The following is a 26,438-nucleotide window of genomic DNA, read 5'->3' as shown; positions in this document are numbered from 1 at the left end:
AATTGTCTGGTGTACTTGTTGGCTGCTGAACAGTTAGACTCTACTCACTAGAACCCAGTCCAACAAAGACAGCTGCTGCCTTTAAAAAATTATTTAAAAATTTTAGCCACTTGTGAGTTTCATACAAGTATAACATATACATACACATATACATATTCACCTCTAAATTTCCCCCTTACTCTCCCCATGTTCCTTCCCCAAAAGCATTTCTTCTCAAATTAAAACATATTGTTTTTTGATAACCTACTAAGTCCAATTGGTGTTTCACATATGTACATGTGTGTATGCCCTCGCCCACTGAAGAGTGAAATGTCTGCTAGTGGCCACACCCTTGATAAAGAGTGATTCTCTCTCTCCTAGTAACTACCAACTGCCAATAGGTCCCACCAATGAAGGGCGTGCCTTGGAAAACACCCCTACCCCACCTCCGTCTATGCCAGCCAGAATTTTGACTGGCTTGATTCTGCACGGGTAACCATGGCAGCTATGAGTTCATAAATGGGATGAGTGAAATGGCAATAGCAAGTATAACAGTCAGGCTCTCATGCTAGGCCTGCCTGCCTGCCTGTGTGCTGCCGCACTCCCCACCATGACGATAATGGATGATAATGCACTAACCTCTGTAACTGTAAGCCAGCCCCAATTAAATGCTTCCCCTTAGAAGAGTTGCCATGGTCATGGTGTCTCCTCACAGAAATAGAAAATAACTAAGATACCACCAACCATTCTCTGAGAAGAAGAAAACCGCAAGAAAGACAAACCCAGGAACCAGTTAGGTGCAAATTCATAGAGAGTGGGTTGTGAGAACATCTTCCCAGACACACACCCCAAGCACACAGAGCTGTTGACATTCTAGCGACTTTCTGGCCAACCCTAAAGAATCTAAGAACCAGAGCTGCTTCCACCATGATGAAATTGTACCAGACAACTTAATGAAAACTCCCCAACTCGTGCTGAGACATTAAACAGTTGATTTCCACATGGAAACCCCCTTCAGCTGTGACAACCCCATTATAAACTATTTCTTCTTTTTCATAGAGATGTGAAGGATGACAAAGATTAGCCAAAGAGTTTTCCCCTCAAATACAGCCTTGTCTTTGAGCTTGGCCACTCACCAGTGGGGACGCAGCTATGGGTGGAGAGACAAGAATGTGCAAGATGGATTGCACTCTCACTTCCAATTATAATGAGCTATTAATTACACAGCTTGGCATTCGCTTGGATTATAAACCACTCATACAGAAAGAGAGCTATTTTTCTCTTTCCAGCTGAGTTCCCCACAGTCCACCTTCCAGCAGGAGCGTTGAAGCCTCCTCTTAGAGAGTTTTATATCCTTATGGCTAACTCAAGGTAAGAAAAAGGCAACATTAGCTCCCAGAGACTGAAAATAACCTACATGTCGATAGTAACTTCTAGGCTGCCCACCAAGACTCTGGTCAACATCAGATGGAAGCTGAGACCTCAAATGTCTGCAGTTAACCTATTCAACATGCTTGGTATGTCAAAATTTCATGCATGATTTCACATGCTGATCAGTCATGGAGACACTGATGTCAACCGGACTAAGAATGGCTCACACCATGTTTGAATGGGAATTTGTTCAATATTTACCTGTTAGCACCCTCCAAGGTTAAACTTGTGTGCTCATATGGCATGAAATGAGTGGGTTGATATCTCGGGTGGCTGTATCTGATGTCTGCCCAGCTTTTAGGCTCAACTGCATTGTTACCATCTTGTTAAGGACATCCTAGAAGCCCAAAGTCCAGCTTTAGCCAGAAGCTTCTGGAATTTTGTTGCTATTCTTGTCATTGTTGTTACTGTTTGAGGTAGAGTCTCACATAGCTCAGGCTGACCTGGAACTCACTGAAACTCATGATCCTCCTGCCTCTACCTAGTCAGTGCTAGGATTGCAGTTGTGTGCCACAATATCTGATTTTATGTGGTGTTGGAGAGTCTGTGAAAAATAAAATCTAAAGGTTCATTTACAAATAAATATACCGTGAGTCATCTTAGTCTAGCTACAAATAAACAAACCACTGGTATTCTGGGAAGCCAGATACCTAACCCAACCTCTATTAGTCTACACCCCTAACCTCCTATACACACACAAACTACAAGTAAAAGACCAGTAAGACAAAAATGGTCCAAACAAAGCAGTGTGAGACAAAAAGTCTGCAAAAATACCATTGAGTTCATTATGTGTCAGCTATTTACTGCAGGCCACGTGGCCTATCCTAAAGTGTAGTTTATATGCCCAGTGAGACTCCATTGGAGAAACTACATTTTCTTTTGCAAAGGATTGTCAGTCAGGTATAGCTTATGGGTTAGTGATGGAGGAGGGTCTTCTATCTATCTGTTCACTTCATTGGTTAATTAATAAAGAAAACTGCTTGGCCTGATAGGTCAGAACATAGGTAGGTGGAGTAGACCAAACAGAATGCTGGGAAGAGGGCAGTGAAGCAGACCCCTCAGGCAGAAGCCATGGAGCCAGCCGCCAGGTCAGCCATGCTGAATCTTTTCCAGTAAGCCACCACCTCATGGTGCTACACAGATTATTAAATATGGGTTAACGCAAGATGTGAGAGTTAGCCAGTAAGAGGTTGAGCTAATGGGCCAAATAGTGTTTAAATGAATACAGTTTGTGTGTTGTTATTTCCGGGGCTAAGCTAGCCATGCAGGGGCCGGGCGGGATGAAAAGTAGACCTGCTCACTACAGGTTAGGGTTGGGGACTTGGGTCCACATCCCCCTCTCAGCACCAGGACACCTGTAATGTCTTAAAACAAACAGGGTGTAAGAGAGAGGTGGAGAGACCAGGGCTTTTGTTAATGAGAGAAAAGGATCGATAAGAAAGAGAGGAGAAGAGAAAGACTCAGGTGATGCCAAGCTGCAGCTTTCTTATTACTCAACTATAAAGAGGATAGAGAGGAAGCAGCCCACCTTAGGACTATGAAGACTGTTCTTGGCCTCAGTCTACCCCAGAGCTCATGCTAGACTTTGTAAGGATGTAAAATAAACTGCCCTCAAGTCTCCGAGTCTCCAGTGCTCTTATTATGAAATGAGGGCCCAGGCTTCGGCTTGAATTAAACCCATGTGCATGCCAGGCAAACACTCCAGAAACTGAGCTACATCCTAGCTCCACCCATAAAATTCTCAAAGGAAACTCAATTCCAACTTCCCACGGAGATCTCAAGGCCTCATGGACGAGATCGTCTCCAGCAAGAATCCTAGGAAATAGGCATCATATTCCATGTCTGCTACTTCTTCATTCCATAAATGGCACATGGATTTGGCTCCAAGTCACGGAGGAAAAAGGCAGTAGGGAGCTAATGACTATTCTTCTGGTTTTGTCTTATTTGTTGTTTTCTGTTTGTTCTTGTTTTTTGGGTTGGTTTTGTTTTGTTTTGGGTTTTCAAGACAGTGTTTCTCTGTGTAGCCCTGGCTGTACTGGAACTTGATTTGTAGACCAGGCTGGCCTTGGACTCACAGAAATTCTCCTGCTTCTGCCTCTCCAGTGCTAGGATTAAAGGTGCACACCATTCCACCCAGTTTTTGATCTGTTTTTGAGACAGAGTCTTTATTCTTTGCCCAGGCTGGCCAGGAGCTTACAGTCCTCCTGATTTACCTTCCTACATGCTAGGACAGCAGGCATGCACCACCACACTCAGCTAGTTCCTTATTTTTTTAAATATAATTTGGGTTTTTTGTTGTGTGTATGGTATCCCTGCCATGTATATGCCTGTTGGAATCTGTGCATGCATTACCATATATGTGTGTTGGAATCTATGCATGCATTCCCATATATGTGTGTTAGAATATGTGCATGCATTTCCATATATGTGTGTTGGAATCTGTGCATGCATTCCCATATATGTGTGTTGGAATCTGTGCGTGCATTCCCATATATGCATGTCGGAATCTGTGCATGCATTCCCGTGTATGCATGTTGGAATGTATATGCATATGCATGTGAAGGCCTAAAGTTGATGCCAGAAATTTCGCTTCTTGGTTCTTCCATCTAATTTTTTGAGTCAAAATCTACTAATCAAATCCAGAGCTGGCCTTGATAGATCTTCATTTCAAAAGACCTGTATATAAAAAATTCAGATCCTATCCACGCCTCATCACGTAATTAACAAGGGTGCCCCTGGGAGTTCCAGCTTGTGGGCAGGAATTGTCATTTACAGTAAGACAGTCCCACCACACACACATACATGCCCTGGTATTGTCCCTCCTTTTAGGGTAATGCCATTTATAATACAGTAAAAAGGCTGCACACAATCCATTTTTATAACCACACAATTGCTTAATTAAGGAACCTGCTAGTTCTGACCACATGCACCGTTTGAAATCTCCTACCATTGTAGTCAATGTCATGATGGCGCCATCTTCCACATAAATCTCTTTAATCTTCTCTGATTGCGTCCTTAGGGTAAATCCCTGTAAGCAAAATGCTTAGGCAGAAGACAATTCATAGCTTTAAGGCTTCTGAGGATGGGCGTATTGGGTTGTACATATATATGCTTAAATTTTTATTACCTTCATTATTTATTTTGCTATTTATGCTAATGCATTTAAAACCATCATTTTATAACTTTATAAATATCAGTAAGATAGTCATGAGTTTGGAAGCTGTGATAAATTCAGTTGTTATAAGATCTGGTATATTCATTAAACATGAATTTATACACAGATAAATATTTAAATGTTTGTCTATTTTCTATCTATACAGTACATGTGCATTATACTTCTGGCAGTGGGAACATGTCGATGGTACAGTGTTACTTCAGAGAGTCACTGCCTTGTGCTCTGAAGCGTGGTTTTACCAAAATTTCATAATTACAGCCCATGAAGCCGTGGGACTGGTAATGTTAACACGTTCACACCCTTAGTATTGTTTGGAGTCTCCAGAGTCCTGGCCATCTGTCGTGAAAGCCGTGGAGACAAATCCATCTGGGATGTCCCTCTTGGTCCCATAGAGCAGAAAGTAAATGTTTTAGCTTAATCTGATAGGATTAAGGATGACATGTTGCCTGCTGCTCACATGTCCCTGTCCCCACGACCCCCTGGGATTTTATTCAGTGTTCCATACTTACAAAATGGCAAAAAAATATCTGAATCATGTGTTCATCTGAACTGAAAGGATCCAGGTCTGATTGACACATGAAAAGATAATATTAACTCAGCTAAGAAATTATGTGAGCTGAACTGAACTGCATGCCCCAAACTTCATTGCACAGTGATGGTTAGAAATAAAATGCCTAAAAGTCCTTGTCAGATAGAGGGATGGGCAAGTCAGGGACACAGAGAGAAAGATGACAGGGATAGATAACAGGGCAATGTAGAGCAAGGAGGCCACAAACCAGGGATTGCCCCGTGCCACTAGGACCTGACTGAGGCTGGAGTATCCTCCCCAAGAGCCTAGGATGCAACACAGCTCTGCCTGAAGCTTCATCCCATGGTGCAGGATAATTGTCTGTATTCTGTCAATCATGTTTTAAATAAATGCTGATTGGCCAGGCAGGAAGTATAGGCAGGTCAATCAGACAAGAAGTAGAGGTGGGCAATGAGAACAGAATTCTGGGAAGAAGGAAGCCCATTTCTCCCAGTCCTGTCTCAACCACCTAAGAAACAAGATGTGACCTACCCTGCTGAAAAAGTTACCAAGCCATGTGGCTAACACAGATAAGAATAATGGGTTAATATAAGTGATAAGAGCTAATAAGAAGCCTGAGCTAATGGGCCAATCAGTTTATATCTAATGTAGACTTCTGTGTGATTCTTTGGTGTTAAACGGCTGTGGGAACTGAGCAGGACAGAAACCCCAACAAGCAGAAGGCTCTCATGTTATAATCCCAGGCCTTGGTTGCCAGGACTGTGAGTATATAGTGTCTGTTGTTTGAAGTCACCAGAAATATAGTCACCTATCATAGAAGTCTTGGGGATGAATTAAGTTGAAAGACTTCCTTCCACCCAGGACTTACATGGCCCTCTTTCCTACCCTACAATCTGCCCATAAGAGCTCCTGGTAAAGATGAAACTTCCTGGCTTCCCTGTACCTTCTGAGCAGGTCTCACTGTTAGTAGCCCAGGAGAACAGGAGGAGGAAGGAGAGGGAGTCTTTCTATGGACCTGCACACACACATACAAAAAAAAAACCCCTACAGTTCCTATGAAGGGCCCCCTGAACATAGTTCCCCTCCAGGTAATCCACATCCCTGCCATGTCTTCAGGTCTGTGGAAGGTAAATGCTTCCCCCACACTAGCCCCAGGCACATGCAACTGGCTGTAACTTTCCTATATGCAGCCATATCTATGTAAGAAATGTTTTTACAACACCCTCCTTAATGTTGATGGGACACTCATTTCCATGGGAGTTTGACTGACAGGCAGTTGATGATGAGTGACAGTTACATGGACAGTGTTGTATTATTCCATTTGCTATTAGGTATGCTCAAATGTCTCTGTGACAAAGAGCTAAAAAAAATTACATGAGAGCAGATTTCTTTTCCCTCGAAACAGAAAGGTTATAGCAGCCATGGAAATATACCACTAAAGCACCCATCTATGAGAACATAACAGCTGTTGCCTCATGCTGCCCTAATGACTGCAAGATGGCTGCTGGAGTACCAGCCATCATTCCTGAATTCTACGCAGCAAGAAGGAATGACTCCTGTCTCTTCCTAGTGTCATTCTTGGTGGTTCGTTTGGAAACCTCTAGGTCATGCCCCACAAACTAAGACTAGACTCCACAGCGTTGTCATTCAGGGACATTGCATCCCTGAGCAAAGCCACACTTCTGTTAACAAAGGAGAGAGCAGGTACTTGATATCCAAGCACAATTAGCACTCCTCACCATGACCAAGAACTTATTCTTGCAACTCTTGGACCATGTGAGGCCTAAAGCACAAAGGTCTAACCAAGGCTGAGAAAAGTGTATGAGGTTATTGAATTGCTGGCCCGAACACAGCCTAGAGACGTGGGGTGGCTCATCAAGCTTCAGGCTTGATGGAACTCAAGTGGAGAGCTGTCACCTATGACCTGCTTGTGCCATACTAGTGCAATTCACAACTCTCATGGCCTAGCTTGTCCCAGCTGAGTTACTGCCAAGTGTGTCCAACCTTTGACATTTCCACATCACATTGCCATCTACAAAATTCAAACTCAAGAACTGCACAAACAAGTAACAGGAAAAAAAATATCAAGAGATTTTAAGTAACTTTGTGATGTTGGGTTCTGCTGCACTGGTAGCCATCTTTGGTTCTGTGCAGCCCAGAGGTTAGGCATACTTGCTAGCCCCTCTGACCACAGTCCAGCCCAAACTGGCATACACAAGAAAGACAAATTATTTTAGAGATGGTGGTGTAGGGTGGAACCAAGGCATAAGTCTGAAAGGAATTGCCAGATCTAAGAATGGGAAACCTCTATCTATCTATCTATCTATCTATCTATCTATCTATCTATCTCTCTATCTTGAGATAGGGTCTCAGCATGCTTATTCTGTAGCCCTGGCTGTCCTGGAATTCATTGTGTATAGACCAGACTGGCCTGTCTCTGTCTCTTTTTTTGTACTGTTTTTACTGCGCTATATATTTTCTGTCCACTCCCCTTCCTTCCTCCCCTCACCCCTTTTCACCTCTCCTGTGACCCCCAAGCTCCCAATTTACTCAGGAGATCTTGTCTTTTTCTCTTTCCTATATAGATCCATGTGTGTCTCTCTTAGGATCCTCTTTGTTGTCTAGGTTCTCTGGGGTTGTGAACTGTTGGCTAGTTTTTCTTTGCCTCATGTCTAAAGGCTACTTACAAGTGAGTACATATTATATTTGTCTTTCTGGGTCTGGGAACCTCAATCAACATGTTTTTTTTTTTTTTTTCTGGATCCATCCATTCGTCAGTGTTTTTGATCTTGGCCATTTTGACAAGTGTAAGATGGAATCTCAGAGTTGTTAGGATTTGCATTTTTCTGATGGCTAAGGATGTTGAGTTTCCTTACGTTTTTTTCAGCCATTTGCTGTCTCTGCCCCTTAAGTACTGGGATGAAAAGTATATAGACCCAACTCCTTGCCCTAAGTAAGTTTTCAATCTCTCCCTCCCTCTCACCCTCCCTCTCTCCCTTCCTCCCTCCCTCTCACCCTCCCTCTCTCCCTTCCTCCCTCCCTCCTTCCCTCCCTCCCTCCCTCTCTCCCTTTCTACCTCCCTCCTTCCCTCCCTCTCACCCTCCCTTCCCCCTTCCTTCCCTCCCTCCTCTCTTCTCCTCTCCTCTCTCTTCCTCCTTCCTCTGCGGACTATTTGTGGATCAGATGTGAGCTCTCAGCTACTGCTTCAGCACCATGCTCCATGCCATGAAGGTTATGGACCAACCCTCGGAAACTGTAGCTCCAATAACCTTTCTATATTCGTTGGTGTCCTCACAGCAATAGAAGAATGACTAAGACAGAACTTTCGTGTCTTGAACCTGTATTTGAATTTGTTGAGTTTGCAACTGGCTTCCTCGTTCATGTGTGAGGTGAAAACTCGAGTAATTTCATTTGCATAATGATGTTGACAGCACTCAGAATGTAAGGATTTATGTTTTATTTATGTGTTTCTGTGTGTGTGTATGAGTACAAGTGTCCCCGGAGGCCAGAGGAGGACACCAAATACTCTGGAGCTGGAGTTAAAGGAGGTCGTGAACCACCTGATGTGACTACTGGCAACCAAACGGGGGCTCTCTGCAGGAAGAGCACACATTCTTAACCACTGAGCTGTTTCCTCCAGCCCCAGCATTTGGAATTTTATGTGTGGCAAACTGTTCAGTCTTTGGACTGGGGATGGAGGGTGGGACACATAGCCCAGCATGGCAGTGGGTCAACTGGTCCAGAGGCTGCATCATGCACAGCCTGTGTGTGACAATGACCCTGTGTGAAGATGATGAAGAAAAGCAGGTCAGGAACATGGCATCCTGCCTCTTACATGTATATGGGGGGGGGGGGCCAGGGGGCAAGAATCTGCTTTTGCTGTAAAATTTTTCTCTAATAAAAATTCAGAGTTTTTTTCCCATTTACAAAGTTGTTATTTGTAAATTACCTCAAGCAAGAACAATTTGCAGGTGGTGTGTGCGAGTGAATTTTCTCAGCCACCTTTTCATGTGTGAAAAAGAGAAAACCCTCTGTCTTGTAATACACACACACACACACACACAGAGAGAGAGAGAGAGAGAGAGAGAGAGAGAGAGAGAGAGAGAGAAAGACATGATATGGGATTCCTTTCTGTATGCTATGAATGTTTTATTGCCAGTGGTTAATAAGGAAGCTGCTTTCAGCCAATGGCTTAACAAAATATATCCAGACTGAAAGAGATACAGAGAGAGAATAGGTGGAGTCAGGGAGAAGCCATGTAAATGCCACAGGATACAGACACCTCTCTTGAAGCCCACTCAAACTTTATCTACCGGTAGGCCACAATCTTGTGGTGATGCACAGATTAATGGAGATGGGTTAGTTTAGGATGTAAGAGCTGGCCAATAAGAAGCTAGAGCTAATAGGCCAAGCAATGATTTAATTAATACAGTTTCTATGTAGTTATTTCAAGTATGGGAAGCCCGGAATGAATGACCTCCACCAATTTATACACACACACACACACACACACACACACACACACACACACACACACACACAGTTTCTCTTTTCTCCAGGCTGACAATTCAAACACAGATATGCCTGAGGCCTTACAGCCAGACACATCTAGACCTTGCATTTGAAAGCCAAAACCTTTCTTCCTCAAAGCCCTACTTTGTGATTCAGACTTTGGTGTTCAGAATAGCTACTCTTTCTGCTGACACTCAAAAGCCCCTTATCAAGTCCAAAGACAAGATCCTGACTCCTGAGCTGCAGGAGAGACAGCTCAGTTCAGTGATTAAGAACACATGCTGCTTTTGTGAGAGACCCGAGTTCAGTTCTTAGAACCCACATTGGAACGCCAGCTCCAGTGAATCTAATGCCCTCTTCTGGACACAATGGGCAATGCACATACACATAAATGAAAATAATAAAAAAACAAATCTTAAAAAAAAATAGAAATTGACTCTGTTATCAGAATGGGCACTGCCTGCTTCAGCTCTCAACTGCTGCAAGCCTGTGAGTTTGACTTTTTCACAGTAAACCACACTCAAGTGTGAGCGTACACACATGGAGAATGTACCCACGTTAATAATGATGATATATTATCCTACACTCAAAAGTAAGCCTTTGTTTGGACTAACCCAGTAACTCATTAGGATAGCCTATGAGGTCTGTCTAGAGTAGAATTCTAGTCTATATTTAACACTCACTTGTTAAAATCCATGCCCTGATATTGTCAACAGGCTAGTGTGTGTGTGTGTGTGGGTGGGTGTGTGTGTGTGTGTGTGTGGTCCCCAGGGGCCAGAAGAGGTCATCAGATCCCCTAAAGCTGAAGTAAGTGGTTGTAAGCTGCTGGATATGGGTGTGGGGAACTGAACTCAGCTCCTCTGTAAGAACAGTACATGATCTTCACCACCAAGCCGTATCACCAGCGCCATGAATGTCATTTTAAAAACTGTTTTAGATTTATTTATATTGTATGCATGGGTATTTTCCCTGCATGTATGTCTGTGCCCTAGGAGGTCAGAAGATGTCAGATCTCCTAGCACTATAGTTGCAGATAATTCTGAGCCACCATGTAGATGCTGGGAATCAAATCTGAGTCCTCTACAAGAGTAGCCAGTGCCCTAAACTGCTGAGCTATCTCTCCAGCCCCATGCATTTCATTTTTTAATGTATAAGAGTGATTTTAGTAAACACTGACTGGTAGTTCTCTTTGGAAAAGATCTCAATGTCCCAGAACCCTCCAACACATACAACAAAGTGCTGACTCACTCCAGACTGCCGTGAGGACATTCAGAGGGAGCCTGGGTCTGTGTGCAATCAATACACTTATTTTACTGTTTCCCTTGGCTGTGCTTCACCTGAAGCAAAGGGACATTTCATGCCACGAAAAGTCACGTTCTCTCTTACACTGGGAGTTTTTAATTTAGGAGTGGCAAAGTTTGAGGTGCTGATCAATAGGATGCACTGGCAGAGAACCTGCAATATAAATGATCATCTGGCAGAGTAAAGGTGAGGGGTGACTTTAAAGGCTAAATTAAAGTCCAGGAAAACACTGCTCTTGACATTAAAAGTTATTCAGCAATTATACAAAGCAGGCTGCCTATAGCCACAACCAGAATCTCAGTTCAGTATAACCCAATGGCTGCAGCTACAGCAGCAGGGCCACCCTATGCAGGCGCCACCTTTTCTTCCCCAGTTACAGATTCCAACTCTTCCACTGGACCCAGGAGTTTGTAGATCCCAGCTTCCCTTGCAGCTATATGTGGCTATGGGATATGACCCAAGGTAAGAATTACCTTGACGAGAAGGATAGGTATCTTTGTTCTTGTCTGGACTCCAGGCATAATGGAAGAATGTAGGCAGCTCCTTATATTATGAGTTAGTAATGCCCACCTCCCCCTTGTAAAGGGGGAGGAAAAGCAAGATGGAAAAGGTGTAGGTCTCTCACCCCATAGAACTCACTCTTCCGAGTGAGTCTTGCTATTTTAGAGGGAAAGAATTAATTTCTATATTGTTTAAACCACTACTCATTTGGGGATTTTCTGGTGGTGGTGGTGGTGGTGGTGGTGGTGGTGGTGGTGGTGTGTGTGTGTGTGTGTGTGTGTGTGTGTGTGTTATGTATGTACCTGTATGTGTGTGCTGGGAACTGAACCCAGCACCTATAGAAGAGTAGTCAATACTATTTACTACTGAGCCATCTTTCCAGGCCCTGTATTTTATTTTCTTGCTGTCAAACACAATGTCCCTAGAGTCCTCCTCCATGTCCCTGTTAAGTTTGTCCCTCTGCTGAGTGTTAAAAATGTTTAAAACTTTTTAAATACCACCACGGGGGCTGGAGAATGGGTTCAGCAGTTAAGGATACTTACTGCTCTTGTAGAGGACCAGGGTTCAGTTCCCAGCACCTTCCCGGCACCCACATTAGACAGCTCACAGGCGTCAGAAACTCCAACTCCAAGGACTCTGATGCCCCCTACTGGCCTCTGTGGGCTTCTGAACATACATGAACCTATGTAGGTTTATACATAAACACACAAATAAAAGCAAACCTAAATAAGTGGATAATATGTTGCTTGGACCGTACAGCAGAATTGCAAATGTTGGGAAAGAGGCAGGAAGTGCTGAGCTTGACAAAATGGAGGGAGGGGAATACTGTGATTAAATGAGAACCATCCACATGGGCGCTTACGTTGCGCAACCCAGCTGGTGGTGCTTTCTCGAGCGGCTGTGAAACCTTGTGGAGAGGGTCACTGGGGCATTGCCTTTAAAGACATTGGTCTGACATAGCCTCCTACCCCAGCTCTCTGATCAACCAAAATTCGAACCAGCTAGGCCAAAACCTTCCCTGCCACACAGAGTCACCACAGCCTCCAGGGTGGACCAAATGCCCTGGCAGTTGGGCCGAAGGTTGCTTCTGTGAGGGATTCTGTCATGGTGACTAGAAAGAGAACGGATATGGGAAGTTAACGGCACCCCGGTCTGTGAGGGGCTGATATAATGAAACGGTCAAGAGCGAAGGGAAGCAGTAATAAGACTGGCAAGAGCCAGGCCGTTCAAGGTGCCTGCTGAGCACGCCAACATTTGCAAACCTCCCGCGTTGTCAGAGTGTCTCCCATCCAGAGGCCTGCAGCAGTCCACCCCACATGCTCACTTGAAAGCACAGCTGCCATGTGCCCGTCTGAGGAGGGCCTCCTGTGTGGTCTTGAGGTCATTATCAGCCTTGACTGGGGTTCTAGGACCACGGCCTCTTCTCTTTCTTTTTCCAGGTGTGAAGGAAGCAGATTTGCTCTGCCAATCATTCCTGTCAAGATGCTTCTTTGGCACAGGCCCAGAGCAATAGGGCCAACCTGGTGCAGATTAGAAACTCCAACCCGAGAGCCTGTATAAACCTCTTTCTATCAGTCACTGCAGTGTCTGTTCCTGAAAGGGAAAACTATCACACTTTAGTATAAGCTCATATCAAACCCCTCCAATCAGACACTTGAGTGTCCCATTTGTTTTCCTGGGAACCACAAGAGGCACTCCTGGGACAAATAAACGGTGCCTGCTTTTGTATGCCTGAGGGTGACACGCTTTATTAATTAAGACCCTTCCCTTCCCCAAAGTGCACATCGCAGATGTAACTCAGTGATGCTGGCATGATGGAGGTCAGGCAGTGACATTGACACCGGGCAAAGGAGAGGCCTGCATTCCAGAGCATCCCACTTTGTAAACAATGACACCTGAGGACCTCTGTGTACCTCTCCTGAGGTGGGTGGGAACTCTGGGCTCAGAAGAACTGCCCGCAGGATTCAGGCTTCTTTACTCCCTCCCTCTCCTTGTGCCCAGAGAGGTAGGACCCCAACTCAAGTCAGGGGCCAAGGAAATGGGCACATTGCTCAGCTGGCCTCCAGACGCTAGGCACTCAGGGACTACAGAATTGCCGCTGCCTCTGCGGGAGCCTTCATAAAAGTGACTGTGCTTGGTCTGAGGTACGGAAATGGGGAGCCGGATTATTCCCTATGGAACGGGGCTCTGGTCTCATCCCCAAAGAACTGGCTAACAAAGTTTGCTTCCTTCTAGTCCACTTCTCCCAGAATGAAATGTGACTGCTAGCATTTCTTTCTTTCTTTTTTTCTTTCTTTCTTCCTGCCTTTCTCTCTTTCTTTCTTTCTTTCTTTCTTTCTTTCTTTCTTTCTTTCTTTCTTTCTTTTTTTCTTTTTTTCTTTCCTTTTTATTTTTTTCTTTTCCTGTAGAAAAGCAAAAGGCCCAGGATGTGCCTTCAAAGTTGGAACGAGGACAGTACAGGTGCCGTACTCCCTCCACCCCCCGCCCCCAACACACACACACCATGCCCTCCAGGGTCTGGCACTTTGTTTGCATGTGTGGCTCTTGGCTGCATTGTTCCTCCCTCCTCCTCCTAGCTGCTCGCTTTAGCACAGGCGGTCATTCCAAATCCTGCTTTTGGTAGTGCAGCCCGGCTGGGATTCAGCAAGAGGGCACTGGAAACACGGCGTGTTGATGTGGGGAGATCCCACTGAAAGGCCCCAGGCTGACCTTCCCACACCCCAGGGACCTCCTGTCACAGTCTGGGGTCCCACCATTGTCTGGAGTCTTGTGACTTAGTCCCCACTTGCCCTCAGTTTCCTAGCAGCAAGAGGGAAGAAGGCCCATACCGAATTCAAGGTCCCGGCCTCCATCCTGGGGGCCATCCAATCATCTTCCAGGCTCCCTGTGATGTGATACAGGTGGGCGGGACCTGCGGGCCTCTTTTGGCAAGTGTCTCTCAGCTGCACCCGTGAGGAGCAACATGTTCTGATAAAACTCATTCACTGCCTCTCTAGGGCTTATTAGCATGCCAGTCACATCCTGGGCCCCCACATGTCCATCAGGACCCCGAGATGGGTTACAGATCAAGATCTTATCAAAAATGCTGCCAGTCCCACTCAGTTGACAGCCCTGGCTTTTCTGTTTCTTCTTTGTGAACAGGCAACGACAAGCCAAGATCACTCTGAAGGCAGGCAAAGGGTCTGCCCTGTGGATGCTTAAAAATTAGCCTCCACAAGTTGTAAAAGCAGTTCTTGGAAGACTCGCCCAGAGGCCCCTGAGATGCACCTCCAACACCTGCACTGAGCTGTAAACACATCTGGGGCTGAACCCTAAGTGCTTTCAGGAGGGAGCTACAAGCCCATCCAGAACGGAGCTGTCAACACTTTTGGAACTGTGTCCACCACACATGAGAGTTGGGGGTGGAGATGTTCCTGGGGACTCGGGGATTTCAGCGGTCCAGGACTAGGTCCCGTCTTTCAGCATCTACCCAGAGCAGAGTACCCAGCAGTTATTGGGACAGATGTGGGAAGCACAGACTTCAACAGTTTAATCCTCCAAGCTCGCCTCCAGCTTCCCGACGAGGCGCTGGTAAGTGTCTCTCTCCACTTGCCAGGAGTGGTATGTCCTCACGTACTCCCTTCCGTTGGTCACAATTTCCTTCTCCAGCACAGGATCACTGACCAGTCTCTTTGCCAACTGAATGAACTCCTGGAAGACAGGAAGTGGATGAGTAACACGCCTGAGTGATGAGCGGAAGGGAACCTGAGAGGAGCTGTCTGAAAGCCTGTATCTGCACCAGTTCCCGGTCATTCTTCCATCCCACCCCCCATCACTACCATCCACCCCCCCATCTGCCTCACAGTCTCAAGAAACAGTGCTTTCAGTGGGTTATCAGAGTAGCACAAGCACTGAGATTAAGAAACGCTGTAAATGTCAGGCTGGTGAGATGGTACCTGCCACCAAGATTAACGACCTGAGTTCAATCCCCAGGACCCACCTGGTGGAAAGAGAGAACTGACTCCCATATGTTGTCACTTGACCTCCACGTGTGCGCTGTGGCATGTTCATGCTCACACTCCCACACACACACAAATAAAAAATGTTAGTGTCTATGTGTATGTGGACACATAAATATGTGAGCGCACGCACACACGTGCATATGCCATACCTACAACCATGTGCTCACACTGTTCTTCTTGCGGTTTTGCAGTGAATAACTATAAGAAGCAGCATGCACACAAACACACACACACACACACACACAAATTTGTGCCCATAAACACCTGCTGGGAACACCCAGGGAAAACTCTAGAGCTGTCAATCATGCCTCTTTCCAGTCTTCCTTAATCCAATAAGAATCATCCCTTGAGCCTATTTCTGCAGTGGGCGGTGCTTACACAGAGACTCATACGCGGTCAAAAATGCTGAGGATAAGTGGCTCAGACTTAGACGGGATGTGTTTATCACACCCTCCAGGCTGCTCGGGTAACACAGTGCTGGGGGTTAAGACTGTAAGAACTGGAGGAAGGCGTACAGTGTTGTGCAATGCACATTCTGGGTGGTGCCACCCCTGGACAGGTGATCTTGGGTGTTGTAAGAACGCAGACTAGACAGCTATGCGGAGCAAGCCTGTAAGCAGCTTTCATCCCCAGTCTGTTTCAGTCTCACTTCCAGGTCCCTGCCCCGCTTGAGTCCCCGGCTTCCCCCAATGATGTGCTGTGACCAGGATTTAGAGGCCACGTGAATCCTTTCTTCCCCAAGCTGCTTTCTGTTTATGGAGTTATATCACAGCAGTAAAAGCTAATGCAAGTAAGGGAGAGACTGTCCCCACTGGTAAGAGAGTGGCCACTTGTAAGGAACCCAGGCTCATGAGAAGAACCACTAAAACGCGGAGAGGAAGGGCAGGAGGGAGAGGGGAAGAAAGGGGATTCACCAGAAAGAGAATCAATGGGAGTGAGGGAGGGACAAGGGGGGGGGGAAGTGGGGAGTATGCTCTAGATGCTTTAAATATATATAATTAATATATGCTAATGAAAGAACTTTTTTAAAAACCCCATCCCCTTTCTTTGCAGTGATAGGAGCTGTGATTGCTTCGCTCTTCTTGCAGTCACTGACGGAGACCATTGCCTCACACTGGGCACAGAGAGCCTCATGCTCGGGTACCACCTGGCGCTTCTAGAAGGGAGCTCTGGGACTCAGGGTCAAATCTGTGCTTGAGTTCTGCATTGCTTCACTCAGTGTCTGCCTTCCAACATGCTAGTTACCATCTCTGAGTTCACCCCATCACCTGTGAAGGAGCAAAGGCCACTGTCCCTGCAGGCTGAGTGCCGAGCATGGGAAGGTCCTGGGTTTTTTCTCACCTCGGCTCCTGGAGCTTCCATATGTGTATTATTAACCAATGCATTGAGAGGCTCCTGTTGACCAAGCCTTCATTTCATAATTAGGACAGTAAGATGTATCCTGATATCAAAGCTTGTTTAGGGAGAAGAGGGGAGCACACATTATTTATTATGCTTGCCTAGAATTCTCAGGAGGGTTGAAGCAGGAACCTGGCTTAAGTTCCCAAACTCCCCTTCCCGAAGTAGATACGGAGGCTTGCACAAGGGGCTCAACTGTCAGCCACAGAGACAACAGTTGCTACAGAATGTCACGCTGACAGGGCTGGGGCAATGGCTCAGTCAGGAAAGTGCTTGCCTTGTAAACATGAGGACCTGAGTTCTATTCCCAGCATCCATAGCAAAGGACTTCCATGTGGTAGCACACTCTTGTAGTCTCTGTGCTAGAGAGGCAGAGACGGGTGGATCTCTGGGGCTCAAGGGCCAGCCAGCCTAGCCTACTTGTGAATTCTAAGCCTGGCATAACAAAAAACAAGCAGTCAGGTACAGTGGGGTGCAGTGTCTGGGGAACAGCAGGGAAGGTTATCCTCTGGCTTCCACATGCACCCCAGCACCGCATGCATACTTGTGCCCACAAGACACACACACACACACACACACACACACACACACACGCACACACACGCACACACTCAGCCTCTCATGCAGAAAGCCATATACACTTAATTACTATTAATTCTCTTACTCCCTCAGCTCAGGTAAATCCCAACCAGAAGACAGTGCCCGAGACTTTACTGTCAAGTAGGAACGTCCACATATTCTCAAAATTATTGTTAATTAAATGTTGAATGCCTTTTATAGCTGGCAATATAAATAGCAACATTTATGTGGGTGGGATTTTATTTTTATGTACTATGTACACATTTTCTAGTAAATTGGTGCTCTTTTCACCATAAAAGCATAACATATTTATTTTCACCGCGTGGCAGAACAGCATTCTTATTAAAATAATTTGAGGGGCTTAGCACTCGAGAATATTACTTTACGATGCTGGCCATATCTGTGATTTATCTGATGTAGAGGATTGGGCTGAAGCCAGGACTTTTGCTTACTATCGCTGCAAAATGCAGGGCAATTTTAGAGCAAAATCCTGAATGATGGGGGAATAGGCTCTGATAAAACACCCATCTACTTATTTATTTATTTATTTATTTACTCACTCAGCAATGACATCTGGGAAAAGAGGGCTTGAAGCAAGAAAGATCAGAGCTAGATCAGATGGACCTTACAACTGCCTTAATGAGAACATGAAGAGATGGAAAGAAAGAAGAGAAATAGCCAGACCAAGAAGGAAGGGAGAGAGAGAGAGAGAGAGAGAGAGAGAGAGAGAGAGAGAGAGAGAGAGAGAGAGAGAGAGAGAGAGAGAGAGAGGAAGAGGGGGGAGGGGAGGGGAGGGGGGGGAGGGGGGGGGGGGGGGGGGAGGGGAGGGGAGGGGAGAGGAGAGGAGAGGAGAGGAGAGGAGAGGAGAGGAGAGGAGAGGAGAGGAGAGGAGAGGAGAGGAGAGGAGAGGAGAGGAGAGGAGAGAAGAGAAGAGAAGAGAAGAGAAGAGAAGAGAAGAGAAGAGAAGAGAAGAGAAGAGAAGAGAAGAGAAGAGAAGAGAAGAGAAGAGAACCTTAGTCTTACCCCTGGTTGAGCAGTGACCATCTACTGAGCCAGGATATTGTCCCTGTGTGCAGATGAGCTACCTGCCACTCATTCATTTGATCTTGGTCAAGGACTGTCTGCAAAGTCAGCTGCCACGGGCCCTCCATCCCTCATGCAGGGGTCTTTGCGTTGTAGTTTGTGTCACTCCTCCCTGTTGGAGTCAAGGCCTATTTCCCCTCCCTATAACTGCAAGTGGACAAGCCTGGGATCTTGCTTTCATCAGCATGGTGTGTCAGAAATGATGCTGGTTTTGACTTGCAGGCAAAGCTTTGAAGAAAGATAACTTTAGTAGATTTTAGAAGTAAAATCTAGCTTTAGTTTCTGCTCTGCTCTCTCAAGTCTCCTTGGAAAAATGATGCAGAAAGATGCTTGGGGCAGCCTCACTCAGGATGAGACACCAAGGACAGAATCAAGGCCAATGCAAGAGGAACACTATCTTGTAAGTAAGTGCTGGGTGGTTACCCAGCCCCTACACAACTATGGCACAAGTTGACTCACGGGTCTGGCAGTTGACCCCAACTGGACTAGCAGAGTGTCTCCATGGGACCCAGCTGCTTAATCAGCCGCAAACACCCCAGCCTGCAGCCCAGCACTTACTTTTTCCTTCCTCTCTGATGAAATGACCACCTTTTAGTGTTATGTGGTCCAGGGAGACGAATTGAGCCCAGCACCCTTGGATGGCCCTATCCGTCCACACTGACTATGGTGCTATGGCAAGCCACAGCCCAACCCATTCCCTTGACTCAAGGAGAAAATAATCCCGAGAGTCACTCCCAACCAGCAGGAGCCACGGCAAAGGTCAGGAGCGAGAATGCCTTTGACTAGTCCACACTCCGTGGCCTCCCGTAAGTCCAGACTATGTGTGCGATATCAGACTGCATATCTGAAACCTACCAGGAGCCACCACACCAAACAGACCGAAGAACTATAAAGCAAGGACCCCAGAAAAAAACATCTGTGGAGTGGGCACACTAAATCGGGGCAGAGTCATTCAGCCTGGAGCAGTCACAGGTCCCACACAGCTGTCACCCCAGAGCACACCCAAGCGCAAACTTAAACAGGTCAAGTGACTTTTGAGAGAGGTGCTCTCTCTTGGACCTATATTGCACGCTTGAAAGCCACTAGCAGAGATCAGGAAGAGGCAGAGAAGCTGCACGCACTGAGACAATTCAAATAAAAACCATATACAAAAACCCAGTGCTTCAGAGAGCTCAGAAGTGAGCTGAGAGGCACTATGGATGCTTACAAATCAGCCTTGGGAAAACCATATGCCGCCCATCCGCAGTGAGTAGCCAGTAGTGACACACGCAGTAAGTCACTCAGAAACACAAAGGACACAGCCAACTAAATACAATGAAGGTGTAGATCAGAGCTGCCTCCAGAGTTGCAGGTGTGCAGAGCCTGGCTCGGACAACTGCAAAAAGTTGATTGTTTGCTTGCTTGTTTTTTATGTGATACAAACAAGCATTGTTTATCTTCAGATAAGTAACTGACTGCTTGAAGTTAACTTTCTTTCCACTTCATGCTGGTAGAGACTGTATCCTTTCTTTAAAACACACACACACACACACACACACACACACACACACTTTCAATTCTTTGAAGGCGTCATATATGTATACAAAGTATCTCAATCCTATCTACTCTCTCACCCTCAGCTCTCTCATTGTCCGCAACTCGTCCTCTCCCTTTAGAGAAGAACTCACTAAAATTAGTTGCACATGGTTTTGAACTTTGAGCTTTGAGCTTTGAGCAACCTTCCAATAGCCCCATACTGCCAAGAATGACTCTCCTTCTTCCACAGCCACAATCTGCCTATAGATTCTGAGCTAGGGAGGCAGCCCCGGGAACCCCCTACTCCACTTGTGCTGGAGTTTTGATTGACTTTGATCCTGTGCAGATCTTATGCAGGTGCTGTAGCTTGAACGCAAAATGTCTTCTGCATCATCTTAGGCATTTGAACACTTGCTCTCTGGTTGGTGATGCTGTTTGGGGAGGTTTAGCTGATGCAGCCTTGCTGGAGAAAGTAGATTACTGGGGGGGGGAGGGGCAGGCTTTGAGACTTAAAAAAAAAAAAAACTCACAACCACTAATTTGCTCTCTGCTTCTCGATTACAGCCAAGGCTGTGAGCTCTCCACTTCCCGCACCTGCCCTGTGCACCACGCTGTCCACACCATTATGGACTCTAGCCGTTGAGAGCTGAGTCAAACATGGAATAAAACAACCTCTTTCTTCTCTAAGTTGCCTTGGCCATGATGTTTTACCATAGCAACAGAAAACTAAGACACACACCCCGGCGAGACCACGGGTGGAACAACACTGTCCTGCCCGGCAGACAGCGTTCCACAGCCCTCCTCCTTAGCCAATGGCCCTGCCCTCCCAGGAGCCTGGGGCTGATGAGCGGCAGCTGGCTCCTTTAAAGATGATTAAAAGAAGAAATTCAAACTGCAGATCTGGGGTGCTATGGTGGGAACCCAGCCGTTACCTGGACCAAGGAGAGCTCTCCAACGAAGGAGCTAGCATGGGAATGGCCTTCTGTGCAGAGAGCAGCCCCTGTGGGCCACAACCAGTGGGTCTGGGCAGAGGAGGGCATGGTGGACACTAGGCAGGGGCCCCAGCCTGGTCTAGATGTGCATCACTCCCTGTATGTGATGGGAAGCATAGAGGGTTCTCAGATGTGCTGGGTAGAACTGAAATTTCAATGTTTCAAACAGGTTCCTTTGGCTGCCCAGGGCCAGGAAAGGTGCTGCAATGGAGGTGGCTGCTGAAATAAATAGCCCAGGTAGGACCAAGGGCTGCCTGCCAGAGAGGGGACACAGTGGATACTGGGTTTGGTTTTGTCTTGGAGACAAAGCTCATAGGAAACACAAGCAGAGGCACCAGGCGGGTGACTGAGCCTGCTTGCAGCTCCCACCTTCCATTCTAGCACTATCCTGCCCATGACAGCCCAAGGGCATCCTCCAAGAGACACTTCAGACACCTGCTGACTTCCAGGGTACTCACCAGCGAGCACCTGCTCCCATAGAGCGGCCCTGTTCTGCTCTGATTCAGGGATGCCATTGTATCTGTCACACACCTGGGTACCAAAGCTGTCCACCGACCTCTGTGCCTGGTGAGGGATACCGCAGTGGGATCGGTTGAGCCCTCACAGGGCACAGGCAAACTGAAAGAGTAAGGGAAGGAACCATCCCTCTGGAGCACACAACTGGCCCCTTTCCCAGGTTGCAGGTCTGTGTCTAACTCATCTTTTGTCTTGGCAACAACACAGAGACTAGCTTTTCTTGTTGGCAGGTGACTGTGCAGAAGCTGGGATGGTCGGGACACCATGGAGCTCACTGGAGAAAACACGCACCCTCTTTCCCTCATATTTTGCGACAATTCTTGACTAGAAGGATTCTCCTGATATTGCCCCTGATCCCCTGAGCGTTAGGCCCACGCTGAGCCCAGGTGATGGGTTCAGGCCTGTGCTAACCCCAGGTACAGCTTCTGTTTTCCTGAGGCATGAGCCCCATCTGGTGGTTCTTCCCATCCAGCCACACTCATCAAGCCCAGGCTCCAGGGGTCACTAGGGGTGACCAGATGTCTCCAGCAAAGGGCAGGGTTGGGTGAGCCTCAGACAAGAAAGGTCCCTACTCTTGATGAAACTGGATAAGTAGGGGCTGAGAGAATCTACTGTGGGGGACTGCTAGGTGGGGAAGTGCCAGAATTCCTTCTGAAAGGAACGCAGAAGCAAGGGGGTAAAGGAGAGAGCAGAGGATGAAGGGATGGAGGAAGGAAGGGAGGATAGAGTCATAGAAGTAAAGGGAGGTGAGAGCAATGATCAGCATTTGTTTGGGGTGGGATGCATGTGCTTACATGCATGCATGCATGAGTACATGTCTACGTGTGTGTGTGTGTGTGTGTGTGTGTGTGTGTGCGCACGCGCGCGTGCATGTATATGTCCATTTCTGCATCTCTCCCCTGGGCTGGGCTCTTTGCAATACCATAGTGCCTGGGGCACAGACTCACTCTCAACCCTCTTATCATAGGTATTCAAGGTCACAAAGGCTAAGTAAAGAGCTGGAGAGCAGCCTGAGCTACATGGACATTGTCTTAAAAAGAATGTATGTGTGTGCATACATACACACCACACACACACATATGTATATGTATATATATGTATATATGTATGTATGTATGTATATATATATATATATATATTAAGAAAACATGAGTTAGCCAGGCAGTGGTGGTGCATACCTTTAATCCCAGCACTCAGGAGGCAGCGGCAGGTGGGTCTCTGAGTTTGAGACCAGCCTAGTTTACAGAGTGAGTACTAGGACAGCCAGGGATACACAAAGAAACCTCTGTCTTGAAAGAAAGAAAGAAAGGAAGGAAGGAAGGAAGGAAGGAAGGAAGGAAGGAAGGAAAGAAGGAAAGAAGGAAAGAAAGAAAGGAAGAAAAGAGAAAAGAAAAGAAGTCATGTTGACCAATAAGGACAGGAGATAGAATATAACAAGCCCTTTATAAGCATTAGCCACTGCCCCCACTAATATCCCAAAGTTTATTTCTCTACAGTTGTCTAAAGAGCAAATAGAAAACCTGCTAGAGAATAAGCGTGAGCCTCTTTTGAAGAACGCAACCCTGGCAGAATATGAATTCACTGCTTCTATTAAATGTCATATGGATCTTAATTTTGAAGCTATAAAACTAAGCTATAAAAACACCCAGGAAAGTCACTGGACTCGTTTCTTCTTCAATGGAGAAATAACCAGATTGTTGAGGTAATGAGAAATCAATGCTGAGTGGGTTTGGAGAGCTTCGTTTAATTGAAACTTTCCAGAGGTGAAGTATACAAAAACAGAGATTATTCTGTGCCTACAACCATGAAATATGCTTAGTCATCAACCTTTCAGATGAAAAAGAAAGATATAGAGATATAGGTAGATATTAGATAGAGATCAATGGATATAGATATTAGATATAGATATATAGGCATGCATAAACATATATAGATTTACACATACATGGATATGCATATACATTAGATATAGAGAGATATTAGATATTAGATAGACATAGATAGTTGAAGATACAGACATAGACAGAGATAAATAGATATAGATGATCCAGTAGGCTCTCCTTGTAAGGTTCCCAAAGCAAACATCCTGTGCTGCTACAGTTTTTGTCACCTGGACCCAAACTAGTGTCACCTGGGAAGAGGGAACCTCAACTGAGGAATTCTCTCCATCAGATTGGCCATCAGATTTTCTTGATTGTTGACTGATATGGGAGGGTGCAGCCCACTGTGGGTGGTGCCACTCCTGGGCAAGGTGATACTGGGTTGTATAAGAAAGCAGACTGCAGGCCAGGTGGTGGTGGTGCACACCTTTAATCCCAGCACTTGGGAGGCAGAGGTAAAGGGATCTCTGAGTTCAAAGCCAGCCTGGTCTACAGAGTGAGTTCCAGGACAACCAAGGATACACAGAGAAACCCTGTCTCGGAAAAGAAGAAAGGAGGGAGGGAGGGAGGGAGGGAGGGAGGGAGGGAGGGAGGGAGGGAGGGAGGGAAAAGGAAGGAAGGGAAAAAGAAGGAAGGAAAAGGAAGGAAGGAAAAGGAAGAAAAAGGAAGGAAGGAGAGAGGGAGAGAGGGAGGGAGGGTGGGAGGGAGGGAGGGAGGGAGGGGGGGAGGGAGGGAAGGAAGGGGGGGGGAGGGGAAGGAAGGAAGGAAGGAAGGAAGGAAGGAAGGGGGGAAGGAAGGAAGGAAGAAAAAGGAAGGAAGGAAAAGGAAGGAAGGAAAGCAGACAGAGCAAACCATGGGGACAAACCAATAAGCAGTGCTCCTCTATGGTTCCTGTTTCTGCTCTGCGTGAGTGAGTTACTGCTCTGAATTCCATCGATGATGGGCTGTTACTGGGATGTGTAAGCCACGTAAAACCTTTTCCTCCCCAGGTCGATTTTGGCCGTGGCATTTACCACGGCAATCGAAAACAAACTAATACAGTCCTTTCCTTCCAGATTCCTCTCTCTGCTCCCACAAGTAGCTGTCACAGGGATAAGGATGTGGCGGGGGCAGGGGTATAGGTTCTGGGTTTTCCCATTCTTATCAAGGAACAAGGGCTTAGGGGCAGGTACTGTCTCAGGTGCTAGAGAACCACATACTGCAGAGGCCCAAATCCCAAAAGTGGGCATCCAACCATCTCCATTTCTCGACGGCAGAAATCACCCCGGAAGGCTGGGCACTCTAAAGGGGGTGGGGAAGAAGGTTGGAGACAGAAAGGCAGACACAAAACCAATGACTGAGCGCCCTGTTCCACACAGCTGTCACCAAGGATGAACTTCCGATCCTCCCAAATGCTGGATTTGTAGACACACACCACCATGTCCAGCACCTAAATCCACAACTTCATGCGTGCTAGGCTGCCAATCTACTAACTGAACCGCATCCCAGCATCTAAAATGATCCTCTTTCTAGAGGTCAATACAGCCACCCACCCAGCTATGCTGCATGGTCCATGGGTTGCCCTTGCCCTCCTCCTCCCTCAAGTTTATATGGTGCCTGGCCAAATTCAATTTTTATGCTCCACAAACCAAGGCTCCTTTCTTCTGCTGCCTGTCCACTGGAGCTACTCTGAGCTCCCAGACTCTACCCAAGGTTCCCTGGCCATGTACCCCACCCCCTTCCTTACACAGGCCCTACCTTCCCAATCTCTTTGAACTCTTCAGCCCTTTATCTCCAGCCCTACATGGAGAGATCAAGTTTCTTTATGTTCTCAATTAAGGAATAACAGCTAACGCAGAATGAGTAACTATATTTAGCCTGGATTCAAAGAGCATTTATGCTTATGCATTACTTATGTCCTATGCATTTCATATACATATTTTAACGCCCAGAGCTGGTGGTCTGACAGAACAGTTCTTCTTAATAAATGAAATGCTGATTCTCATACATATTTGAATGCATATTTGAAATTACATTTACCCTCCCTACAGCCAACCAGCGAGTGGCTAAAGTCTGAGTTCCACGGCGGTTGAGATGAATACAGCGCCAGCCTGAAGTTCCTTAAAATTTGCATTATTTGTTTTTAAAGCATCCTATCTCGCCACGTACCGGGTAATGTCTGGTGGAGATGACAAGGGCAACAAAGTATGGGCAACATCCGTGTCTCGCACACCGTTTCAGAGTGTGAAGAATCGCAGCTCTCCCCCCCACCCCACGCCTAGAACCAGGAAGGCCTGCTGTTCTAAACATCCTCGCTAAAGCCAACGTGAAGACGCCGAGTTGAAACACATGTGCAAGAAAGTTCTGTAGTCGGGGTGCGGGGGTGGGGGCTTGTGCTGACCCGAGAGGACCTGAACACCAGAGAGGCAGGGAGCTGTGCCTCCAGGCCCCAGGATGCACAGGGTGTCACAAGGCACCAGGAAGCTAGTCTCTTCTCTTCTGCTCCACCCTGCCCCAGACAACCACTTAAAGAACACCTGTGCATCTGGTTTTGTTTGTTTGTCTGTTTGTTTGTTTATGTGAGGTTAGCTATATTTTGCTTTTTTAGGCAAGGTGTCCTGTAGCTCAGGCTGGTCTTGAACTAGTTGACCTTGAACTTCTGATCCTCCTGCTTCTACCTTCTGAATGTTCTGTGACAGGTGTGCATGGCTTATACATGCCAAGCAAGTCACTCAGCCACTGAGCTGAAACAGTCAGGTCAGAGGTACCCTGGATTTCTAAATGCTGCGTGTCCCTCTGGGGTGAGAACAGAAACCACAGAGCTTGCCGGGCACCTTGGTGTACAGCAGGAGCTGAGAGGCTCACAAGGAACCCAAATTTACAGCCATCCTTCATACAGACAGACAGAAATCTCACCAATGAGGCCAGTGCGGTGAAAGGACTCTCTTTACCTGAGGGGTCGTGAACAGCAGTCCTGTGACTTCGTGCTCTACCACAGCCGAGTTCCCAGGGATGTTCCTAGCCAGCACGGGAACTTCCAAATCCATTGCCTGGGAAGGTGGGAGG

At 46.6% G+C, this 26,438-nt stretch overlaps 1 protein-coding gene across 4 annotated transcripts in view; it reads right to left on the bottom strand.

Moving 5' to 3' along the window:
• Positions 1–13,150: 13,150 nt before the first annotated feature.
• The window catches only part of Glt1d1 (glycosyltransferase 1 domain containing 1), a 65,582-nt gene continuing 52,294 nt past the window's right edge, over positions 13,151–26,438 (bottom strand). For all 4 annotated transcript variants that reach the window (XM_038344844.2, XM_038344845.1, XM_038344846.2 and 1 more), the window contains 2 exons: positions 26,324–26,422; positions 13,151–15,119 (listed from right to left, as the gene is read on the bottom strand). In XM_038344844.2, the coding sequence (XP_038200772.1) occupies positions 14,958–15,119; positions 26,324–26,422 (261 nt within the window). In that variant the 3' untranslated portion in view covers positions 13,151–14,957. The remainder of the gene's footprint in view (positions 15,120–26,323; positions 26,423–26,438) is intronic.

This window comes from Arvicola amphibius, chromosome 10, assembly GCF_903992535.2.
Source record: "Arvicola amphibius chromosome 10, mArvAmp1.2, whole genome shotgun sequence".
In the NCBI taxonomy this organism is placed as follows: domain Eukaryota; kingdom Metazoa; phylum Chordata; class Mammalia; order Rodentia; family Cricetidae; genus Arvicola; species Arvicola amphibius.
Note: the sequence above shows the minus strand (reverse complement) of the source record. Positions and strands in the feature narration are given on the sequence as shown.